This window comes from Thunnus thynnus, chromosome 12 (assembly GCF_963924715.1).
Source record: "Thunnus thynnus chromosome 12, fThuThy2.1, whole genome shotgun sequence".
NCBI lineage: Eukaryota > Metazoa > Chordata > Actinopteri > Scombriformes > Scombridae > Thunnus > Thunnus thynnus.
In genome coordinates, this window is record NC_089528.1 from 25,008,234 (window position 1) to 25,034,050 (window position 25,817).

Consider the following 25,817-nt stretch of genomic DNA (forward strand, 5'->3'; position numbering starts at 1 on the left):
TTTTAGCAATGCTTAGCAATTCATTTCCGCTGTCAGCATTCACACATTTTCCACAGGAAATGCATTTTCTAGTTCGTGTTACAGTCCTAATTCCTAATCATTCCAGTTAACAAGGACTTCACAATAAAATGCTTAAATGACTTTTTAAATACAAAAAGTAACTCTGACATACCAATACAATAGCTGCTCTCTGGTGAGTCAGGTGATTTAGGCCTCTTCAGTCCTAGATGTGCACCAAACACATGAATATGAACCTTTGATTAGTTTACAACCAAGTGAAAATGTCAGAAATATTATATGGGCAGGACATGCTTCTCAGGGCAAGCTTATCAAAATATACACATGCATTCACACTATTGTTTTCAAAGGTTTATTTACGATACAGGACAGGTGTGTGGAAACACAGCAGGGCACTGCTAACGATGCTAGATGCAGGGCAGGTGTGTAGATGGGCAAAGCAATCACAGGAACTTAGGAGGGAACACATCAAAAAACACAAAACCCAGAAAACACTAAACTCTTCATAATAAACTGCCACAGAATAAACATGAATACAACTCAAAGAGCAAAGCAACACTACAATCTTTCATCTGCAACAAACAAAACCAAAAACCCCGAAACACAAAAAAGTGACAGAATATCAATGGGAGGAATGTTTGCAAGGTGGTATCTCAAAACCTAAAAGTGCTAAAGTATTAATACTACATGGGCAGGTGTCCCATGTGGAGATACTTAACATATTAAAACATGGGACCAATAGCGCCACCATGTGGTCAGTTATATGCTTACACAACTCATGAACCATGAGGCATATCAAAACAATATTTGCACAGTGTTTTCCTTGGACAATGCTGATTCAACTGATATAGGCCATGCCCATTTGCGCCCAGAAATATTCTCTGCCATCTAGGATTTTTTGCTTCTAATCTTCACCAAACTTGGTAAATATTGTATTTAGATGACCCCGGTCAAAACTGATGAGTTCATTTCTTGGCATCACTTACCGTTTGTCTGTAATTGGTTGCCAAACTTTTGAAGGTGTGGATGATGCCCTTAGCTCCACCCTGTAATCATGAGTAAAACACCACCATACTACTTATTAACTGCCATATCTCTTAAATGTAATATACCATGGTAACCAAATTCTGCAAAGTTGTACAGATGGGGATGCTGAACAAGTGTGTCGTATTTGGGGCAATGCTTTGCAAGTTATTTCAGCTGTCAGCATTCACACACATTTTCCACAGGAAATGCATTTCTAGTTATACATATCGTCACAACAAACAACAAATTTAACATATCCTTTAAAATGTTTGTTCATCTTATTTCTTTAGGTAAAAAAACCCCAACAAAACTCGATGCATCCCGGTAGCCTACTGGTTTAGTCGCATGCCACATAACCGCAATGTCCACAGTTGGATTCTGGCAGAGGAACTTTGTTGCACGTTATACTTCATCTCTCTTTCCTCATTCCCTGTCATATCTCATCTCTCTTTCCTCGTGTCCTGTGATCTCTCTCTACTGTCTCTATCTATTAAAGGCATAACATGCTGAAAAAATATGAAAAAACTAAACAAAACTCTAAGATATCTTAATTGTTATTAGACTCAAAAATCAAGTATTGTTTGGGCTCTAATAAAAACCCTATATTGCCATAAAGCAGTCCTGCTCACTGATTTCCAGTATGGCTCACAATGGTCTTCTACACCCAGAGATATTTAAGAGATAACTACCATACAACAAAATCTCTGATGGTCGACAAATATATATATATCTACTCACAGTATATATATGTATCTATCTATATATATCTATCTATCTATATATATATATATATATATATATATATATATATATATATATATTATATACATATCACTCCAACCATACCCTAAACAAATACTAAGTATTTATTGTCATGGTCATCTCAGCTCCTACAGAGTATCAGAGGCTTCTTGATGTCCTTCTACACTTTCTCACAGGGACACAGGAGGATGTCCTCCTCCAGATAGATTAACAGCAGGGCCACAGTTTTTTTTAATTGTATTATGATCTTGCAGTACTCAGAGGGGTTTTTTCCGTTTTTCTGTCTTCATGATGTAGTTTTTGCCAGGAAATCAATCAACAAGCTGTTTGACTTTAACCTGAAATCACTTTTCCCACCATGATTACACACAAATGATCACCATTCAACTTATCAAGTGTGTCATAGTAAAGGGGGCGTATACCTCTGCAATAGTTAATAGTTTGTTAAATCATCTGTGGAGATTTGTTGTAACTTTTACATTTGTATTTCCATTTTGCCTTCATTTCATATTTCCCTTGCTAGATTTTAAAATGTGTACTTCTACTTCTACTGCTGAATCATTGTTACATCATCTGTTGCCCCTTTTGATGTGGGAGAATGGGCTGACTGTCTGATTAGAGAACTTAATGTTTGTCAGTTTCTTGAGATATGGTTGTTAGAAACTGGTACTGATTAGAATTTGTTGTTTAGAGAGCAGACAAGATGGCTAAGTAGAGCCATAAACCTCCCTGTTATTCCTCTTATCAGCGTCTCCATTCCTGAATGTTAAATAGAGGTTTTCTTTGTTTGTTTTGGTTTTTTACCTTTATTTATGGAACTTTCAGGAAGAGCCCAATTCTCTTTTACAGGAAAGCCCTGATCACACTCCCATAGTTACACATATTGACACTTTGAAGCTCCACTGGATCCAACTGGCAACAATCCCGCATCTCTTATACTGCATATATATAAAATATATACTTATAAGTACATAGAAGTATATAAGTGCATGTTTCCCATTTCTTTTTTCAGACTTGTTATAAAAACATACTGTAACTTGTCTTTTTTTTTTTTTTTTTTTTTTTACCAAGCCAGTTCACAATGTTATTTGTAAAAGGTGGCAAGAAAGAGAATACTACTCAAGTACAATACATGTTCTGTCCTTTCAATTTCTATATTTCAAAACATGCCATTGTCAAATTCTTGTATAAACAACAGAAACTGTTTTGAACATCACCTCTTCTAGTTTGGAGAATCAGTATAGTAATATAACATATAACATTGTTTTTTTCATGCAGACCAAAGAATTGGAATACTTACAGTATGTAACAACACTGTCAAATGTCAATTTTAAATGTTTTCGGATTTTAAAATAATTTAAAAGTAATGAATCAGTATGATTACTCAAACCCTCAATAACAAATGTGTTTTTCTTTTTGTTCCTTCAGTTGGATGTTTGAGCTTCACTGTGCTGAATGATGTATGTGTAGAGTTTGACACTAGAAGGCTGTTTTCACATGTATTTGCTGAAGAAGGAAAGTTTCTCTGTGCTCACCTTAAATCTCAGTTATAGGTGTGTATCTATGAGTATGATTTATGACATCACAACAATTTTGGAACCAGTTGTGGTCCAGTGTGCAAGTTACACAAGTATGATGTGGACACTGGAAGCCTCCAGTGCATGTACACTGAGAATGGACTTTACAGTGAAGTAGGAAACATCTTGTGTCCAGCAGTTCAAACTTTTAAATTAAAAATATTTTCATTTTCATCAATCCTGGATTTTTCAATGATAGAGAAGGAGGAGATGTCAGTATTTAAGAAATTAAAGAACTTTCTTGTGTAAAAAAACATGTCAGACACCAATTATTAGTCAAAGCAGAATATTTTTTTATATGTCTTTAAAAATCTGGAGGAGATCTTTAAGAGAAATTTGAAGAGAAAAATCCCTCAGGGTAATGTGAACTACATGTGAGCTACATACTACCCCCTTTTCTTTATTTTATTTTAAATAAAAGTACTTATTTTTATGCTATTAATAGTATAGTTCACATACAAACAAAAATATGTGACATGCAATGTTTTTGAAATGCTTTTTGGTTAATAAAAAAAGGGAGAACCTCTCATGTGCTTGTAGCAATGTGCGTTGCGCGTTTTCCCCAGTTGTTACGGTATTTGTTTCATGACTTCCGTAAAACGACGACTTGTGTTTATTGTCTATTCCAGTCGCTGCTGACTCAAAGCTGGCACACATCAAAAACCAACACAAAGTTAACTACACAGCTGCAGTTTGTGACCGTTGAGGAAACGAAGCTTTCTGAAGTACTGAATCAATATGAAACAGTTGCACTGAAAATGGTTCACTGCTTAGAAGCATTTGATATAATCAAAATGGCGCGTCTGCTGGGCAACTATTGGTATTACACTTATATGGCTGAATTGAGATGAAACAAATTATAAATGGTCTTACTGCTTTCATCGTTGTTATTTTGTTCAATACAGTCTATTAATAAATGAACACAGAAAACACTTAGGCATGACAATGTAATAAAGGTAACATAACAGGCATGACTTCACTTTCAATTGGTTGATATGTTCAATATGGTAACAGGACATGGGGTAAAAGTAATAATAATAAATAAAAATAATAGAGGAGGGAGGCAATAAAATAAGATTTCTCAAAAAAGTCTTGGAGCATACTAACTATATGTGCATTTCTAAATTCACTTGTGAAAAGTTCAAACGATGGGTGAGACCTCGAGAACTTGGATTTACAGATGTGAAGTTTAAATTTTCCTAGTAAAATTAATAAATGGACAATCCATTGAAGTTTCTGGTTTTGTTTTCATAGTATATACAACCTTGGCTTCCAGCTTAATTGAATGGTTTGTTTGAGTGTCAAAGTAATCTTCATTTTTTACCCCCCAGAATCCTGTATACTGACATTTATATAATAGATGTTTAATTGTTTCTTCTTTATTTGTACAAAATTCACATTTGTTAACGATATCCACAAATCTTGAGACAAATTTGTTGGTGGGATATATATTATGCACGGTTTTGTAATGTAATTCTTTCAATTTGTTGTGGATAACAAATTATGGGAGAAGCCATGTTGTTTCCCAGTGCATGTTAGATAAATGGGAGTTCCACACAAATCCCCATGTGGAGTAATTTTCCCTTCCTTTTCCTTATCATTTCTTACATGTTTATTAGTACATTTGTGACTTTTAATATTTATTTAATTAAAGGACCAGTGCGTAGAATTTAGTGGCATTTAGCAATGAGGTTGCAGATCGAAACCAATTAGTAACCCCTCCCCCCACACCTTTCAGATGTGTAGGAGGACCTACGGTGGCCACGAAACTCAAGAAAAACATGAAAGGCCCCCTTAGAGCCAGTGTTTGGTTTGTCCATTCTGGGCTACGGTAGAAACATGGTGGTGCAACATGGCGGCCTCTGTGGAGGAGGACCATGGTTTTATTATAAGAGCTGGATACTGGACTAAAAATGGCACCCATGCATATGCCAAAAAAAGTTTCTAGCTTCTGGGTTTGCTTCTGCATTGTGCAGCCCACTGAATATGCGTAGTAGTGTTTCCCTGCTGGCCCCGCCCGCAAGCTCCCACTCGGCCCATAGACTTTACATTGTGATGACGTCACAGATTTTTAAATCGCTTTTCTCGGCTCGAGGAAAGTTTTACAAACATAAAACCTCCATGGATCAAAAATCCATAATAGAAAGAGTCATAATTGACGTTGTTTGCAGTTCAAGGGGTCCTGTCAACAGTTTTACCGGCGTCTCAACTCTTTACAACGGTGGTCTATGGGGAAAATCCCTTTTGGGCCGCAAGAGGATTTTTCGCTGCATTACCGCGAGTGGCCACTGGGAAAAATTGGCTGCAAGGCTGAGCAGCGGCGCCCTATCTAGCTCTTATTATACATCCATGAAGAGGACCTGCTCCCTACCTAGAAATAAAGGGTTTATTCTAAGGTAATGAAAACACAATGGTTCTTATCTTCAGCTGATTATACACTATTTAAAACATACTTATGAATATTATATTCAATTTCTGCAAAGTCCCCTCTGCTAGATGCAACTAAATCTTACACACTGGTCCTTTAAACAAAGAAGGTGGCACCCCCTTTGGTACGAGCGTGACGTAACGACGCCTCGTTTGGGGTGGTCACGTGATTTTTGGCGTGGTAAAGCGAGGCATCGAAACATCTTTCCGCTGTTGCTTTGTAAGGTCGATACAGTGTCGAGTGGTCCGTTTCGAGCGTATCATCATCAGCGGCACCAACTTGCAGCCTCAGCGCCGCGTCAGAGTTCAGGCTTCTCAGTCACTCGGTTGCTTTATAATAATGTTGAGCAGCGTTGCTCTGCGGACTCAAATTGCCTCCATTATCGATGCCCTGTCCAAAGCAGCCGTGGCAGAAATCTCCAAAGTTGTGGAGGATGGTGAGGTGGTGTTGCGGCTGGAGATGTGCCAGCGTGAAAACGAGATCAAGAAGCTGAAGAGCAACATCGAGCTTTTGCACAGCGAGCTGAGAGCAGCGCAGGAGAGGGTGACCCAGCGACCTGCAACACACAGGAGAGATGGTAAGATGGACCTGACACACACACACACACACACACACACACACACACACACACACACACACCCAAAACACACTAGTCTACCATGTTAACTTGGTATAAATCTGAGGTACACTCACACACAGTGGTGGAAGAAATATCCTGCATGGAAAATCCTACATAAGTAAACAAACATAAGTATTATCAGTAAAATGTAGTTCAAGTATTGCAGTAAAAGTAGTGATTTGGTCCCTCTGACTGATATATTATTATATATGACATCATTAGATTATCAATATTAAAGCATCAGTGTTAGAGCAGCATGTTACTGTTGTAGCTGCTGGAGGTGGAGCTAGTTTCAACTACTTTATATACAGTTAGCTAGTTTAATCCAGTGGTTCCCAACCTAGGGGTCGGGGCCCCTCCAAAGGGTCAGCAGATAATTCTGAGGGGTCGTGAGATGATTAATGGGAGAGAAAAGAAGAAAAAACAAAGTTCTGATTCACAAATCTGTTTTCAGTTTTTGGACTTTTTCTCTAATCTTTGATTATTGGTGAAATATTGCATCATTTGAACATTTATTGAAATGAAACCATGTGAGAAGTTTAGAGGGAAAAATCACTGTTTGGTGGAGCTGTTAACAACTCATAGACATCTGAAATGTGACCCTGACTACACACTGCTTTTTATAAGACGTCAAAATTCAAAAAGGTTGGAAACCACTGGTTTCATCTTTAATAATGTGTTGTATTTTAAAAGCTTGTTCTATTATCCATTGTGTCAAATCTTCATCTGAAAAGTAACTAAAGCTGTCAAATAAATGTAGTGGAGTAGAAAGTCTCTCTGAAATGTAGTGGAGTGGAAGTATAAAGTAGCACAAAATAGAAATACTCAAGTAAAGTACAAGTACCTCAAAATTATACTTAAGTACAGTACTTGAGTAAATGTACTAAGTTACTTTCCATCACTGGCCACACATCACACATTGCAGCTGCTCACTCAGAAACTGATGTGAGGGAGCAGAAACCTGTGTTTTCTTATCACCCATCTGATCTTGAGGTTTCAAAGGTTGGTGAGGATATTCACCACCATTGCCGCAGTAACCTGATTAGATGCCCCGGGGTGAAAATTAAGTTCTGGGTTCCCTTTAACTCCCAGTTTCTCCCCCTTTCTTTGGACTGTGTACGGTTTTTTCTCTGCTGGAACAGTACCAGGCCCCAGGTTCTCTGTGTGGTCATTTGGTTTTTACACATCAGCAGGGACGTATCATGCTCATTTTCAGGTCTATATCCTCTGCCTGTGGTTCGATTTCAAACCTACAGTTTCTTTTCTCTGGGCCAGATCAGTGGATGAGTTGGTAAACTTGGTTCGGTTTCTTTTCATAGAGAAAAATCCAATTGAACCAAAATGCATGACTAGAAACCACGTGAGAACGTTCACTCTGCTTATTGGTCAGATGTGTCGTCCAAATGTTATGTCCAGGTCAGATCTTGATTCACTCTCAAGAAATATTCTTCAAAAAATAACGTTTTATATAAATAACTCCCTACTAGCGCTCCCTCTCTTCATTCAGTCCCTAGCTCGCTCGACCACAGCTGCTCTCTCTTTCTCTTGTCTTTTTTAAAATAAGTCGGGACAGAAAAGTCTTAACTTTTCTTTCAACGTTATCAAACGAAGAGAAATGTCCTCCCCTCCTCCCAGTAACGTCTTTGTACTCCCTCATGGCAGAGTTTCCTGCTCTGATCAGTCTGATCTCCGGCTGTGATTGGCCGCTGCAGCCTTCAGCTGCAGTGACGTCGGGTTGCGTTTCTCCAAAAGTTCAAAAAATGCTTGCAGCGGAAACACTCTACCCCCGTTCAAATGATTGGGAGGACTGGTGCCTTATTTGGTCTGCATACGGCTTCAGGACGCCTCCCTCCTTTTTAGCTAAACTTTCCAAATGTTATCTGGCCAACTGGATCAGATTCCGATTATAAAATGAGTCATTTTGCGAGTGTTGTGACGCTCAGAAAAATTCATTCAACATTTTACAGCTGCTCCGTTTCCAATGTTTGTGTGCGTGAAAATCGCTTTTTGAACCAGTGTGCGTGACGGACCTGGGATTACACGGTTTGGCAGCTATCTCCGTCCAATTGGCTTCACAGCCCGGCGTTGTTCCCGGGGGCTTGGCGAACAATCTGACGCCATCCTGAGGAGGATATAGAGGATGAAGTAGAAGTAATATTGCAAACGCAGCGTTCAGAGCAGGCTGAAGCCCTGGCTTTTGACTTGCATGGAGCATTTTACATACGTTCATCTCAAGTTTTGGAAAAACCACATCCCCTCAAAACTGAACCAATGAATGTTTTAAAAAGATATTTTGACACAGGGGCCCTCTTCATGGCTTCATCGGCCTCAAGGTCCAGCAGTAAAGCAGGACTCATGTTGAGGCTGGTGGTGAATAGCCTATATCAGAACAAATTCTCAGTTAAATTAGCACAAACCAGTTGAAAGAATACAGTAATGTGGGGCCACCCTTGTTCTCCAACCTCATCACCTCCACACCTCCGCAAGGATCTGTCAGTCTGTCTGCTGGGGTTAGTCTCAATAAATAACTCCTGGAGCAGAACCAGCACACTGAAAAAAGGATCGTAACAGGGATGTAGATGCAGTACATACAGCATGATATTGCCAATACTGGCCTATTGGCCTATTTTAGTTGCATTAAATAAAGGCTTTCAAGTTATGTCCTTTTCATAAAGGGATTGTTGTTTTGTGCTCTTGTCTTTTCTGCCTTTAATCTCCTCCATTAGCACTGCCAAAATACTGTGTGACGGGTGTAGGCGTAATCACTCATGTATGTAGGGGTAGAAATTAATGATTATTCTCATTATTGTGTAATCTGTCCAGTATTTTTTTTTTTACAGGTAATTAATTAATTGTTTAATCTGTAAAATGTAAAAACAGGCCATCAATATTTTCCAAGAGCACAAAGTGACGTCTTTAGATTGTTTGTTTTGTTAGACTTACAGTCTGGAACCCAAATATATTCAATTTCAAATTATATAAAACAAAGACAAGCAGCAAATCCTCACATTGTGATGCTGGAATAAGAAAATGTTTGACATTTTTCCCTCATAAATAATGATTAATAAATTAAAAGTCATTTAGTGATGAATTGTTGATGGTTTCAGAACGTCCAGGTTTGAGGCTCTACCTATATTGTGTTTTACAAATGTTAAAACTCCAAAAGTCGTCTCCTGTTATATAACGTGACAGCAGAGGACCACGTTGCCGTTTCTGTGTTTCTCTTACATGTGTCACCTTTTTTAGAAATGGTTTGAACTCACTTTAAAGTGAGTTCAAGTGATGGACGCTATGCTTGTTTCTTTGGTTTTCTTTTTTAAAAAAATGGAACAGTGCAAAATAAAACTGTTAAGACCCAGTAAAGGACCATAACAGGTGTTTTACTGGAATGATTCAGACACTTATGTGACTCCACCTCAGCTTTGAATTATGTGTAGTCAGTACCATTGTTCCCCCCTTTACTGTGGTGCCACAGATATGTCAGAATAAAGTAAACCACCAATATATTATACGAAAATAATTATAGGATTTGTGTCAAGTAGCCTTTGGACGACCTTTTCATAACTACAACTGTACCATTGTCTTTCCACAGATGGTCAGAGCGTCACTGGGGAGGAGAGGACTTTGCTGGAAAAGGTGCACGCTGATAAGGACCAAAACAGCCTGTCGATACCTGAGGTGCAGGTGAAATGCGAACCCGTGGAAGAGGGAGGTGAAGAGGCCAGAGGACAACCCGGCCAGCTGGGAGAAGAGCTGGGTTTGTATGAGAGGGACCTTGCACAGTGGAGACCAGCGACACAAACTGAGATGGAACGCAACAACTCAGACGATCTAAATTTAGGGCAAAACTCCCAGCTGTGTCTTCCCGAATCCTCTCTGGACACCGGACTAGCCGTGTCGTGCAGCAGCTCCGGCGGGTTCCAGCAAAGCCCGTTCAGCCGAGGGCTGCTGGGTTACAGTCAGTACCGTAACTTGTACAACACGGTACGGAGGAGGACGGTGAAGAGGTTAATGTTTAAGAAAGGCTTCATCTGTCCGTATTGCGGTAAATGTTTCGAGCGTGCCGGGCACCTCGAGAGGCATAAAAGGATTCACACCGGTGAGAAACCGTACCACTGCGAGATATGTGGGAGACGCTTCAATCAGAAGTGTAGCCTCAAAGAGCACACAAAGATTCACCGAAGATGTAAGTAAAATGCTTTATTGTTGTTTGGATTGAACTAGATGAGAAATAAGTTTGTGGAGAGCATAAAAAAGCTCTGATCCTCCTTTTTTTTTTTTTTTAACAGCTGCTTTTTAGAGTTGCCCTTGAGCAAAGTGCTTTGTCCTCTGAGTCTGAAGACTGAGTGTACTTGGCAGCTTTCAAGTGTCAGAGAGCTTGATGTACACGCAAAACAGTCTGTGTGCTGAGGCAGTGTTCCTTTGATAAATGTTTGAGAAGAAATTTTAAAAAAGTTTTCCTGCACTGGGAGGTTATGACTTTCAAAACTGGAGCTGCTGGGTATTTAAAGGGGACATATCGTGCATATTTCCAGGTCTGTATTCATATTCTGGGGCTGTACTGGAATATTTTGCATGATTTACAGTTAAAAAACAACTCCTTATTTATCTTATACTGTCTCTTAATGCAGCCCCTCATTTCAGCCTCTGTCTTAAACAGGCCTGTTAGCTCCTGTCTCTTTAAGGCCTTCCTCCTGATGAGCCTGCCCTATTCTGATTGGCTACATAAACAAACAGCTGTAATAGGAATTCATTTCTTTTTCTCGTTCTTTACTCGAAACGGAAACTTCTCAAATACATCTGTACGTACTCGAGCCCCAATACAATCCGAAATATGCAAGCGGACAATGTGAACAACTTTAGCAACAAAGGCCACAGAACAGACGACTGTTTGATACAATCTGACGTCGTTAGAGGAGGATGTAGAGGTAACGTTGCAAATGAAGTGTTTTGACTTGCAGGGAGCATTTTTACATACATTCACCTCAAGTTTTAGACCTTCGTCCATGTTTAACATTTGACATCATAACTGTAAAAATAACAGAAAATGACAAAAAGCATGATATGTCCTCTTTAAGGATTGTGAGGGGAATCAAACCTTGAAAACATAGCGTCTCTTGCTCACTGTTAGTGTATTTATTCTTAACTGTATTCATTATTTGATTCTCTTTGAAATACTAGGACCTTTACACTAATTCTTATTTTAGGTCTGTAGCTGTTTTGTAAGAAAACTGTTGCAGAGAAGCAAAAATGTATCTCTTAAGTAGAGACTGACCGATATATCAGCCAATATTATTGGCACACACAGATATCAGTATCTGCGTATATATTGTCTGATATGTGCCAATATTTTAATTTTTTTAAAGTTATGTAGGGAACATTTTATGTATATTTGATCCTTTTTCTTAATTCAAATTTAATATATATGTACATATGTTTTTTGTTCTGTTTTTTTATTTATAGTAATTTATAATTATTAAATTCCCAGTGAACTGTTTCAGTGCACTGATGTCATTTTATAAAATAAATTTTATTGTTAAACTGTAAAACATTACATAGCTTTATCACAAGTGTTTGACAACAACGTTAGAAGGATCCTTGCAAAAAATGTGTGTTTATGTATTTCTATATTCTGTGTATATAAGATTATCAGCTGATATATTGATAGCAGAATTTTTTTACTCCTTGATATTGGTATCGGCATCGGCCCCAAAGTATCGGTTGGGCCCTGCTCTTAAAAAGTCTAAGGTCCACCACATCTCCCTGACACTGTAGCTTCTTATATTTATTCTTGTGTTATTTTTATTTTCTGACTTGCAGTCTTGGTTCACTTCACAGTTGGAAGTCTTTGGTTGTGACATTCCTCGGTGTCACAGTCAGCAGAGAAAAAAAATTGGTTGAGACGACAGTGAAGGGGGGGATGGTGACTTTAAAGTGTCCCGCTGACAGCTGTGTGAGCCGGGGTGGCACATAAGAGGGCCTGGTCTTTTATGTCCTTTCTGCACAGGCAATAAAAATCCTGCAATTTTCTCCTCGAACCCCTCTAAAGAACGCTTGTATGAATGAAGACAAGATGTACATTTCCCTCTGAACAAATTGTACATTTTCAGGGTTTTCCCCAGGAAATTGTTTAGCAGAAGTGGTAAGCCACCTAAGATACTGATGCATCTCTACTCGTGATCATTGCAGTTGGCAGATGAATGCCTGAACAATCTCATTAGATACTATATAAATATAGCATTTGATGTGTGACATGCTGCCTATTCTCTTTTTCCCTGAAGGTTAATGGTTTATTTCATTTAAAAAGTTATAACATGTATTTACAAACCACTTACGAGTTTAGCAGACATCGTCTTTTTGAACATTGTGTCCCGGTTCACATACTTGCTTGTCAAAAACAAGGCCAAACTCTCCAGAACAGTCAAACTTGGTAGTGCAATATCAGCCTGTTAACAGAACCTGTTAGTTTATCACCATGACAAACCAGTTGCACAAATGACTTAGAGTCTTAGAGGATTCATGCTATCCCCTGAATCATAACTTTCAGTTCCTGCATTCGGGGTGATGGTACAGAGACACTGTGCAAAGAAAAATATCTATAAAAAATCCATCATCCCATGCCATACATCAGTTAAACTGGTAATTAATGGATATGTCAATATTGTTACTTTACTAAATTAGTCTTAAATTATTTCAAATATTTTATTCCTTCCTTTTTTTTTTTTTTTTTTTTTACAAAATTCTACCTAATATATTGTATTTAAATGTTTTTACTTACTGCTTTTGATGTTTATGATGTGAAATCTGATGTTGATCGTCATGCAAGCTGAAGACAAATTTCTACTTTTGTGCTATAAAGGTGGACAATAAAGTTGTTTATATTTTAAAACTTGAAGAATTAACAGTCAAATGCTTTTCACCTCTTAGACATGGATGGTAAAATAATGAGGACTTCTTTCTACTTAAACAGGTATTCAGCCAAGACCAGTTGAGATCCAAGTGGCCGAACAGAAACCGGTTCCTGAGGAGAAGCCAGGTACTGATACTCGTCACTCTGAGGGAGAGAGCCACAGCACCGCTGAGGATGGCCTACCTAAGATTGAGGACACTCCTCCAGCACCAGTACAGGTCAAATCTGAGCCTATGGAGGAAAATATAGCGCAACCACTATTTCTTGGAGAAAACGGACAGATAAGGGAAGGTGTAGATGACCTCAGGGAGAACTTCACAGCATTTGAGAGAGACAGCCAACAATGGATGTCCAGGTTACAAGGGCAAAACAACTCTGAGATGAGTAGCACAGAATATCTGGGCAGTTCAGGACAGAATATGATGTCCTTCCCAGGGATGGCTCAGTTACTCCCACCGCAAGTAGAGGCTTCCCATAGCAACTTCCCCTTTCAGGGGAAACCGTTTGGGGAACTCAAAAACAGCATGATGTCCCAGCCACCGTATGGGTCCTCAGAAACACTCTTGCTTCCAAGTGAAGCTGTTCACGCCGGCCTGCCTGGTCTGCAGGGGGACTCACTGGATCACCATCGACAGAGGAGAAGCAGGTCTTTCCAGGTGATCAAACCAAAGAAATGCTTCATCTGCTCGTACTGTGGCAAGGTCTTTGAGCGTGGAGGGCACCTTGAGAGACATTTACGAATTCACACTGGGGAGAAGCCATACGGCTGCCATATCTGTGGGAGGTGCTTCAATCAGAAGAGTAGCCTCAAGGGCCACATGAAGACGCACAGAAATGGTAAGAGAACAGGGCCCTTCAGGATAATGTATTGACTTGGGCAATTATTTTCACCACGATAAATTGGTCTGTTATTTTCTCATTTAACTGATCAATCATTTAGTCCATAAAATGTCAGAAAATAGTAAAAAAAAAAAAATCCCATGACATTTTCCTTTAGCCCTAGATGCCATATTCAAATTTTATTGTCAAACCAACAGTCCAAGATCCAAAAAATGTTGTTCATAGAACCAGTGATTTTTTTTTTTTTCAAAATATTTGCTGAATAACTTTTTTACTTTTAACTTTTCCAAAAGGTTGTCTTGGAATAGAACTCTTTAAGAGAAAATACTAAATTGACAGTATAATTTAGGCAATTTAGGTAAAATATCAATTTTTAACTCCATGACCATTTCTCTAAATCCGTATCTTGGTCAAGACTGCTTAAAGCCCCACTCCTGTATATATTTTAAAAGCACACAAGCAAACTTGTAAATATTCATCGCTCATTTAATTCTGTTGCTTTCTTTAAAAAAGGGGAGAACACAGAACTGCTGGAGGCACATCACATGATGTTTACAATGCCTGATAATCAACCGTTGGAGCACCTGGCAGAGCCCAAGACTGGACTGGCAGCTTTAGACGAACAGCTATCCGGCTCCACGTACAACGAGACACTTTGCGAACAAGTGGTAATGGTAAAGCTGGAGCCCGATAGTAAAGATTTTCAGACTCTAAGTCAGACAGGGAATGATGACGCCACAGCAGCACCAGACCAAAGTCAGCTATGGACAACTGGGACAGAGAGGAGGGATGATGCCACTGAACAGTCTGTCTGTGTATTTTTACATGACGTTAAGTATCACCTCAATCCTGCTGCTGGAGCAGCAAATGACCAGAGAGAATATATATCACCTTTCAAGGATCTGCCTTTTCTAGATGACAAAGAAAAGGTGGAAATGATGCACAATCCACTAATGGGAATACAATGTAGAAGCTCTGACATGACTTTAGCACCTGAGCTGCGAGATCAACATGTTACACAAGAGGTGTCTGTGAATGAGTACACAGCAGGTAGTGATAGGACCCAGGAGGGAGGTGTATTTGACTTTAATATGACTGACTCAGGCAACTGTGAGAATAACTGCAGTGGAGATGCCACCAGGCAAAACTGCTTTATATGCTCAACTTGTGGGAAAAGCTTTGACAGTTTCAGTTTATTTCAAAAACACCAGTGTAAAAATATCACTGAGCAATAATTCAGCTGTGAGATATGTGGTAAGATTTTGAATCAGACGGACATTTTGAAATTGCACCTTAAAGAGGACCTATTATGTTCATTTCCTACTCTATATTTTTCTTTTGTGACTCCACTAGAGTAGCTTTGTATGATTCACAGTTCAAAAAACTCCATATTTATCTTATACTGGCCGATTATGCAGCCCCCTCAGTCCAGCCTCTGTCTCTAACAGGCAGACTTGGCTCCTGTCTCTTTAAGGCCCCCCTCCCGATGAGCCCACTCAGTTCTGATTGGCCGAGGGGCAGCTGTATCAGAGTTGTGTTAAGTTACTGCTGATGCAAACCCAGCATTTCCTGTTTTGCTTCATATTAAAAGCTTTTAAATGACTATATAATGGGAGACTTTTATTCTGAAGAATTTACAGGAAATGAAATGTGTTCCTCAACAAATTAGCAGAGCTTCGTTGGAAGAAGAGCGTCCAGAGCAGTCTGAAGCTGGTGCTTTTTTCTAAGAGGGATTACTTCTACATACATTTACCTCATTATTTGACACTGGTCATGTTTAACATGAACATCCAATGTTATGACAAAATAAGAAAAAACATAAAAGGTCCCCTTTAAACTGCACATGGAATAAACTAATTTCTAGTGTGCACAAGAAGAATACAAGGGGGGGGGACCCAAAAATTCCCAGAAGCCATCAATAGCACACGAGTAGGGTGTAGTTGTTGGAGGGAGTGTATACCTGCAGCTTGGTGAAACTAAAATTGGGACTGAAAGGGAAAAGATTTGCGTCCTTGGAAGAAATCCAAGGAGAAATGCAGGAGGCTCTGGACATTGTGACAAAAAAGACTACAGGAAATGTTTCCAGGGATGGGCGAAGCTCTGGAATGAGTGTATCACATCTCAAGGACAGTACTTTTAAAGGGGATGAGAAAGGTACTACTGTGAGATTTATAATGACATTTTTTTTTAACAATTCTGGGAACTTTTGGGTCCTCCCTCGTACGTGATTTGCCACCAGGCTTCATTGTATTCAGGCAATGTGCACAAGACCATTCTGTCATGGTTGACAGTTCATGGTCTAAAACAAATACTTGACATGTCCCAAAACTTCCAAAGGCTATAGCAGAAGAACAACATCACTTTTCTCACTGCAGTGCTGATTAAATGCATATCCTCAGCAATCTTATTTGCAGTGAGAGCAAAATTTATTACACTTTGCACAAATGTCCTCCTGCCTCTATGACCTCCTCCACCTTCCATTGGCATAGACAGTAAACACAATTGTTCTCTACTTGCTCTGAGTTGGCCCATATTTAGCGTTTGAGTGGCTTTGATAATGACTTAATTACTATCGGAGAGAAACCAAACAATGCCGAGTGTTGTTTTAAGTGGCATTTGAAGCCGGACGTTTGCTGGTTTACAGCCAAAGCTGTTGCTCAGACTGATCACTAGTTTCACTTTCCTGAAATTATTTTAATGATACTTTTCAGTGTTTCAAGAATGCGTGAATGCTGAGTCACAGCACTAACTGAAATATTGGGTTTTTGCTGTGCTGCTGCTATTTTCACAGAACAAGTTAAGAACATAAAATGTAAACCAGTCAAAGATATTCATATCTATGCTAAAAGTACTGTATTTTATCACTGTAGACTGTTCGGGTAATTGAAGGATTATTAGTCCAACTAATCAAGCGTCACCCTCATATAGAACCACACTGTTATTCTTTTTTGAAACACTGATTATTTCTTTATATTGCAAGGAATAGAAAGAATTTTCCTGATTCGAAATTAATCAAAATTCTCATGATCGTCCAGAATATACAATCTGTGTATTTAAAAAAAATATATAAATAGACAAATCAGTTAATAACATGGATCAGTAACAAAGTTTAAGTTTTTTGTTTCTTTAGTGTAGGTTAGGGTTCAATGATATGCAAAAAAAAAAATCCTTGGTGACAAACAATATTAAGTGGAGTTTGTCTGAATCAATACAAATTACAATATCTGCAAAGTGCATGAATTTAGCATATCAAGTTTCTTTATCAAGCTTTTTTTTTTACCATGGCATTTTTAAATAAAAAACATGAAAAAAGTCTATAGGACAGTTTTGATCAAGCTTTAAAGAAGACATCTTGCCACTGCTGACTGTTGTTGTAACACACAGCTTTGTGTGGATCCACATCAGTGTACTGTATCTTAAAATATAGATTAATACCTAGTTCTCATTTTGAGGGGGATGTAGCGAGGGCACATGTAGAAGGCCAGAGTTGGAAATATTCCTAGAGATGAAAATCCTAATTTAAATCAAACTGAACTGTCCTCATACAACAATGTACTGTATACCTCAAATTACTATTGCCTTCAAAGTTGCATGTAAATATGTCTTGATAATATTATTACAATATTATGTTGCTTTGGTCTTTCAAAAGGCTAATTTAAAGCAACTGCTACCAAAAATGGTAACAGACAACATGGTAATGTTTGCCATGGGGAAAGCAAAGATGCAACTATAGAGATATATACTAAATATTGAACTATTATGCTGGAAACTGGGCTTTATATGTAACTTCTTAAAGAAATATGAAATACCTCACTGCTAAACAGGGTTCCTATAGTTATGAAGAGTTTGAAAAAGTCTTAGAATTTGGGACTTCTCTTTTGGTTTTGTAGTTCACTTTGTAAAAATATCTCCTGCAAAATACATTTCAGTCAAAGAATGCCCTGGTTTAATGTCAGTGATAAGGCTATCTGATAAAATGCATTACAACTAGATAACTAATACAAAAAGCCATTACTCTGGTTGAGTAAATTGCTAAAGGTCCTGAATGAACAACACAGTTTGCATTTGTTTGTAGCAGGTGGCTGGACTTGAAGAGGTCATTAAAATAGTTTGACAAAACTAACAGTCCAGCTAAGCCTACCGTCCAGGGTCGACAGGGTGACTCAAACCCCTTTATAGTACAGTATGAGTGCCTACGTTTTCACATGGGAATCAAACCTCTAACTGCCACTGCTGTGTTATTGCTTTGCAAAACAGTGTGACAAATTCAAATTCCTCTAAGTTTGTTCTTTCATAATTTATGAGTGTTTTCAGTCTGCTTTAATCCAATGGTTTACTGCACAAGATCACCGATCAATAATGTCAACTGTTGGGTACTCAGTATAGCATGATTCACAGGTATCACATGACCTTTACAGTTATATACATACAGGTCCAAAATATATATAATGACAAATCTGATTTTCTTTGTTTAGCTTTTTGTATTTTCAAATAAATTCCAAATTAAGAATTGTTGAGTGTGGCACTCTGCTTATTTTAATATTGATCAGTGCAAATAAATGATTGTTGAATGTTTCCTGCACACCTCCTCCTTCCTCCTTCTGTTACTTCTCTCCTCTTGCCTCTCTTTCCTCCAGGGTTTCCACATTCATGGAAAATGTGTGAGGTTTGATCTTGACTAAAAAGCAGAGGACCCAATATAGATCCTTCGGGTCAAATTTCTTGAGTCAAAAATCGCAGATTAGTCCAGTAACTTGTCTTTAATCGGTAAAGATGGTAATGTAGGCTACTTATAATGCAGTACTTTCAACTGTAATTTTGTATTTCAAAAGTCACAGGCCTTCAACATTAAATGTCAGTCTGTTGCAATTACAAGTAGGATTACAAATACATAAGTACAGCCTATTAAAATGTTCGAGTGAAATTAGAGACTTCATATTTTTTTTGCAGCTCATTCCATTTATATACAGCAAGTTCAGTGTGAACAAGAAGTACAGCTAATGTTAAAATGTCCTGTGACCTGACATTGTAAATACTGTGTTTAAATGTAACCAGAGAGCAGAGGTAACCAGGGAGTTTTTGCAGTAGAGCCTTATAAATAAACAATACCATGCAATGGTGCTCTCTTTGTTAAGGAGCACCATCCAACCTGTCTAAGATGAAATGGTGAGTAAGGAATTAATCACCTGTGACGAAGGGCAGTGTACTGTGATACAGAGGGAGCAGCATGCGTATATATGATATCACCATAATCTAGCACAGACAGAATTGTAGATTGTACAATGGTCTTTCAACTAGCAGAAGAGAAACATGGTTTGTTTCTATACAAAAATCCAGTTTTGACCTTCAGTTTGCTTGGTAGGTGTTCAACATGGGTCTTAAAAGTGAGTCTGGTATCCAGCCAGGGGTATGGATATGGGCAGTAGGCTGGATACTCTCAAGTGACCTAGAGAATAGCATACATTTAGTTCTGCCAGAATTTAAAATAAGCTTATGTTTGATGAGAAAGATCTGAAATGTATAAATGATATTGATGATATTGTTTATGATGAATTAAAGAGGATCAAGAGTAGACCCTTGTGGTACACCTATACTAGTGTTTAGGGGACTTGACTTGGAACTGTTGGAAGATACTTCCTGAGTTCAACCTGAGAGATAGTCATGAAACCATTTAATGGACGGTTCATCTGGTCCAATCGAGTGTAGTTTTTCAAGTAAAATAGTATGATCCACTGAATCAAATGCTTTAGATAGATCTATGAAAAGTGCAGCACAGTGTTGATGATTGTCCAAGGCTTCAATAATACTGTTAAGTACACATAATGCAGTATTGACTTTTGAAATAGCCATTTACTTGGTTTTATTTTTATTATTTATTCGTTCGTATTCACGTGTGTTTTGTTGCACAGAAATACTGAGTGAATCTAAGAAAATATATCAATAAAACAATAAAAAAATGCATGAAAATAAAATTTCCTTCACTACAATTTCTTTATCCTTACATATAAACATAAAATAAATATAAATCATCTTCATCGTCGTTTGTTTTTAAGAATTGCGGTTTTCTGACAGAAAGAAAAGGTAAGTCACTCATAGTTTTACCTGAAATACCTTCAAGTAATAGCAAACAGAATCAAAGGCCATCATTTCCTATCAGCTCGTCTCTTCCTTGTTCATATGTAATTCTACTGCGTCTGTACTGCGGTATTTACGGTAGATCCCTCCGCCATACGGAAGAAAGGTTCCAGCTAGCAAGAAATGCACAGGGATGTCCAAATTTTTCTAGTGCATCGATCCTTGCAATTTGTAAGAAATCATTGCGATAAAGGACATTTTTATTAGTATTTTTTGTCACATATTACCCTGTATGGATTAACATGGCGTGCATTCCCTTCCAAACCCAATTATCCTCAATAATGGAGGTTTTGGTTAAAGCAGCAGTGGCAGAGATATCAAAACTAGTCGATGACAAATGTGCGTTTTTGCATCTTGAAATATCCCGAAAGCAAAGCGAGAATGAGATGCTGCAGAGGAAATTACTAATGATGGAGAATAAACACGCACAGCTGCAGCGAGGGTTTGGTAAGATGCTCAAAAGCCTCATTTGTGTTTATAATTGACTATTAATGCATGTTTTCAAGTATCAAATTGCGATAACACAAATCCTAATCGTCTTATTAAAAAAAGGTAGATAAATGAGTAGAGGGCAGGAATGCTTTATATTCTTACTTAATGAATGTCATTTCTCTGTTAATGTGAATGGAGTCATTTCCTGCTTTTAAAAGAAAATGTAGTTTCAACTGCTGAACTGATTTTCCTCCTTTTCTGCATCCAGAAAACTACATGGACAGAGGAACTGATGTGGGCAACTGTCCACATCCCACAGGAGATATTAAGGTCTGTCTCATTTTTCAAAACACAAAAACTTTTAATTTATGTTAATAATATTACTCAGGGACACAAACCTGTTTGCAGATGTACTTGAATCAAGGCTGGATTACACACCGGCCAAAGTGGGCAACTGTCCCGGGGACCTAAAATCCCCAGGTTCACTTTGTGGCTGTTAGTTTGATTAATTATTTGGGAATATGCACTACTAGAGGGAAAAATCCTTAATTACCTGATTGTGTGTCAAAATCTAGGTTAGAGACCTTCATTATTGCCACTTATAGTGTGCTTACATTACTAAATTAAGATGTGTTTAGTAAAATCACCACTCAGCAAACCTGGGGCCATGTAATATTCCAGGAATAATTGCACATAATGCACAGAGAGGGGTGGGAACACGGGCCCAGCAGCTTATTTTTGTCCTGGGGCCACCAAGCAGGTTTATCCGATCATTATCTGAATCCTGTTTCTATTTTAATGAACCTGTTTAGAATCCCAGAATTGCCACCTAACTGGTCTGGAGCATGCTTGTTATTATTATTATTGATATTTTAATATTTCCCATTTTGTCTAGTTTCCAGAGATTGAAGATGCGACCGTATCGTTCACAATTAAAGAAGAGAGTCCAGACGAGGCGCTGTGGATCAGTGATTCTGCTGAACTAATTGGTGAGTATAAAAAGAAAAGAAAAATATGATGTTTTTTGGTTAAACCTAACACAGCTCCTTACATTACTCTTAACACATGTGATCTGCAGGTTCTGCTGTACAGTACCCTAATCCAGCCAATGCTCCAGAGAGTCAGCAGCTCGAAGAAGACCGTCAGTTAACCCATCCAGAGGTTGTGAGACAGAAGACTTCAGAGTTCAGTGACTTGTACAACTCAAGTCATCATGCAGGAGAGATCAGTGGCCTTCACTTGACTGTCAAGACAGAGAAGGAGGAGAATCGATCAGGATTCAGTCAGGACAGATGCCAGCACGGTGCAGGGAAGCAGAATCAACTTCCTGCAGACTTTTCCCTGGATGAAAGGGAGAATCAGCTCTGGTCATCCATAATTGAAGGTAACGACATTGACTCTGGTTTTCCTGACTTTTCCAGTGTAGTAGAGGAGTATTCCAACACATTCCCGGACCACTCGGATACCCACGTCGTTTCTAACACTGGCAAGTCAGCTAATGTCCAGCAGTCGTCCTCTCAGAGGCCGTGTAATGGGATATACAACAGTGAGTATCAGAAAGATCCGCAGTCGTCCAATTTTCAGCTCAGACCTCAGGTTGCCGTTTCACAGCAAGACAGACAGAAGGAACAAAATTACTCGCAGAGAAACGCCTCACATGTTGCACATTTAAGGCAGCCAGATGATCACCCCGAGAGGGAGATTGCGGCCATGGATAGACAGGTGGTATCGCACTCGCACAACGCTCTCACACAGGGCAGCTACCACCCTCACACCCCCCACAAACCTCTCTCCGGCGCGGCGCGGGGCTATGTTTGCTCGCAGTGCGGAAAGACGTTCGCCCGCCTCCACCAATTCAAGCTGCACCAGCAGAGCCACAAGAGAAAGAGGGCGTTCTGGTGCACGGTGTGTGGGAAGAGTTTCCAGTGTTCTTCCCATCTCAGCATACACCACCGGACCCACACGGGCGAGAAGCCGTACGGTTGCGGGCAGTGCGGGAAGAGGTTCACGCAGCAGAGCAGCCTGAGGGTCCACCAGCGCACACACAGCGGGGAACGACCCTACAGCTGCGCCCAGTGCGGGAAAACCTTCATCCTGATGCACCATTTGAAACGGCACAGAATCATCCACACGTACAGCTGAGGCGCAGGAGCGTGGAGCGATGTCACTCAGGTGAAAGGACTCGAATGACCTTCAAAGCCAAATCACAAAGCCAGTGAGTGGCAGCTCTTTTGTTTTTCGTTGGGACTCGAGATTGTGGCATTGCTCACAGACTTTGTATCTTAATGTATATTTTACTATGCAAAATCCATCGGGATGGATTTTAAAACGTTTGCTTCTTTTTTTTTAAAAAAAAAAATACTTTTAACGTCTTATGATTATTAAAACATAAATTTAAATCATGTAAACAGATTTCCCACAAGTCAGTGTTTGCAAGACACCAACACACTTCTAAAGCTAGAAATCCAAAAAAAAAAACAAGGCCTAAAAGGTGGTGTAATCAAACAAAAACCCTGCAGCTTTCCTGTTAGTTACCTGCATACTGACCTTCACTTCTAAACTCAGTTTCTTTGAGTCTCTCTTGTAGAAATGAGCTGTACATCATCTCAGCACTGAAACCCCATAAACTCTCCCCTTTACAGCCGCATTCTCCATGAAGTGGATTTCCCGTTCAAAGCCAGTGGAGGACCTCTCAGGTTTTATGTTTTGATGTCAACAATGGTAGAAACCTGCTTGATTATTGTTTTGAGTTGGATTTTCCCATAAAATTTCTCCCCACAATCCTTTGCTATTTGTCATGATTTCCGTTAAAGCGTTGTTTAAAGTCATCAGCTGGATGTGTTTGCTGTATTAACCAAATGTCAGTGATTCTCAGGTGAAGTCTCAGTAAATTTATGCTTTAAATTTAAAACATGCAGATTTTAGATGAGAGCATGTTTCGATTCTCAGAGCGTTTCTAGTTTTGGACACTTTGATCACACTTGTCAATAACTAAGACATGTTTGTTCCTCAAACTATCTATACTTGTGGATATAAAAAAGCATTGAAATGAAACAGAAACAAAGCACAATCTCACACAATATTCACACTTGAGAAGCTGGACCAAGTGAATATTTGTAAGTTTTTTGCTTGATAAATGATTAACGGATCATCAAAATTGTCGTTGTTTAACTTTTAACTGTTTAAATGGTTTCAGCACCACTCAAAAATACTGCATCATTCAAGCCTCGTAGTTGTGTCGCTCTGATAGATAAAATGGCACCAGAGGGCAGTCTAACTCATCCTTTCAAACAAAACAGTGCAGAGAGTGAAAGAACTGTGACTGTGGAGCTGCAGCCTGAACAGGAAAAGAAACTTCACACTTTAAAAACCGTATTTATTATTGAAAGTGCCAGTTATAGCCGAACTGTGAACTGAAGTGGTATTTGATGGTGGTAGATTGTAAAATTCAACCTTAAGAACAGTACAGAACTTAATTCATTCATGTCATCTTTGTTTGATTCATTATAAATCTATACCGGTTGCCTTTAGCTCACTATTTGATGATTTTGTTTAATCTTTTCCACCCTCCACCTTACTATACAAAGCAGAAGTTCTATATGGTTGATATGCGTAGAGTTCATAACAGCTCATTTAGATGAGAAAACACTTCCTGTTTTATTGGACCATACAGTTATCGGGTGTCTGCTTTGTAAGCATTGATGATGTAGGTTTTATGCATCTTGGCACACAATATCCATATATTTCTATCTATTTTTGTGTTCTGGTCCACACTCAAAGTATAATTTTCATTGTGTTTGTTCTTTAATAGTGTACGCCAGTTTTAACATTGGTGTAGTTTGGTGTTTAAAGGGTTACACAGGTAGTAAAGCATAATATAAACACTTCTCTGGAACAGCATGTCCCTAGTAGTCAGTGCCAGAGATGCTTCCTTTTCATGGATATTATCTTTCCAGATTGTTAAGATAATTGAAAAAGCAGCCATTTGACAGCTTTATTTTGCAGAACCTCCCTGCAAAAATACACCCAGCCAGGAAGAGGTGGAAGTTAGCGTTTTTTAAGTTAATGATTTCCCCAAGTTTAGGATTCATGCAGGGCTGTCTAGCTGCCTGTTTCCATGAGTTGTGTTTGCAAAACCATGAGAAGGTTGAAAAGGTAGTTTGTTAAAATAAATGCAAGATGGCTCGTGGTCAAACAGGTTGTGCCCTTGACTTCCTTGTTCTAAGAAAAAAACAGAACTAACAGCCAGCAGTGAAACAGCTTAAACAAACTATTAAGTTGTATCCACAATCCCATGTTAAACATTATTTGCACAGTATGAAGCAAGCTAATTAGCCTATGAAGCAAGCTAATTAGTACATTTAGGAGTTGTAAAGATCAATGAGTGTGTGTGTGTAGCCATAGATTTAACCTGCCAAACTGGAAGGTGAACTTACTGATAGCATGTCAGTCTAACAGACTACAGCCCCTGGCTTACTTGGCTTCTCTACCCTGCTGTAAATCAGTACAATTTGTTCGGACACCTGGACCTGCTCATTCGCTGCGGGCAGACAGTTCATAAAACTCTCACAACCTTTTATGGCCATAAACACTGGTGCCCGAGCGTCATGGAAAATTTTTTTTTCATTCTTTTTGGTGGAGGAGGAGGAGGAGGAAGGGGACAATTGGCAGTGGATAGTCTAAAAAAGTGAGAACAGGCAGAGCAGGAAGTTGAAAATCCATGAGAGAGCGAGGGCAAACTGGACAGGAGGGAGAAAGGAGGAGAAACACTGCTGATAAGATGAACCAGACCAGGAGTAAACATATCAACCATCCTGATGTTCTCTTTCACAGTGAATGCACCATCTAGATTTAGAGATTTTTGAGATTCGGCATTCCTACTCTGGGACTACTTACTGCTTTGATGGCATCAGGGGACAGATCTTGATGATCCTGTTTTGCGTGTCTAGTTGGTTTTGCTATGTGGTGATGCTTCATTCATACAGTGTACACTACAGGGGCAAAAGTGTATACTGTATGATGTTATTTCACTGATGTTATTCATGTAGGAAAATTCATCATACAGGAAGC

At 38.9% G+C, this 25,817-nt stretch overlaps 1 protein-coding gene across 1 annotated transcript; it reads left to right on the forward strand.

Moving 5' to 3' along the window:
• Window positions 1-5,918: 5,918 nt before the first annotated feature.
• On the forward strand, window positions 5,919-23,528 carry LOC137193518 (uncharacterized). Its single transcript, XM_067604730.1, has 8 exons — window positions 5,919-6,388; window positions 10,023-10,616; window positions 13,401-14,177; window positions 14,694-15,412; window positions 20,507-20,762; window positions 21,016-21,077; window positions 21,643-21,736; window positions 21,826-23,528. The coding sequence occupies exons 1-8, from the start codon at window positions 6,151-6,153 to the stop codon at window positions 22,887-22,889; spliced, it is 3,804 nt and encodes a 1,267-aa protein (XP_067460831.1). The 5' UTR covers window positions 5,919-6,150; the 3' UTR covers window positions 22,890-23,528.
• The last annotated feature ends 2,289 nt before the right edge of the window (window positions 23,529-25,817 follow it).

Coding starts and splice junctions, on each gene's coding strand:
- LOC137193518 (XM_067604730.1), top strand. CDS start 6,151: ATGTTGAGCAGCGTTGCTCTGCGGACTCAAATTGCCTCCATTATCGAT. Junction 6,389..10,022: donor TGCAACACACAGGAGAGATG/GTAAGATGGACC, acceptor GTCTTTCCACAG/ATGGTCAGAGCGTCACTGGG. Junction 21,078..21,642: donor ATCCCACAGGAGATATTAAG/GTCTGTCTCATT, acceptor CATTTTGTCTAG/TTTCCAGAGATTGAAGATGC.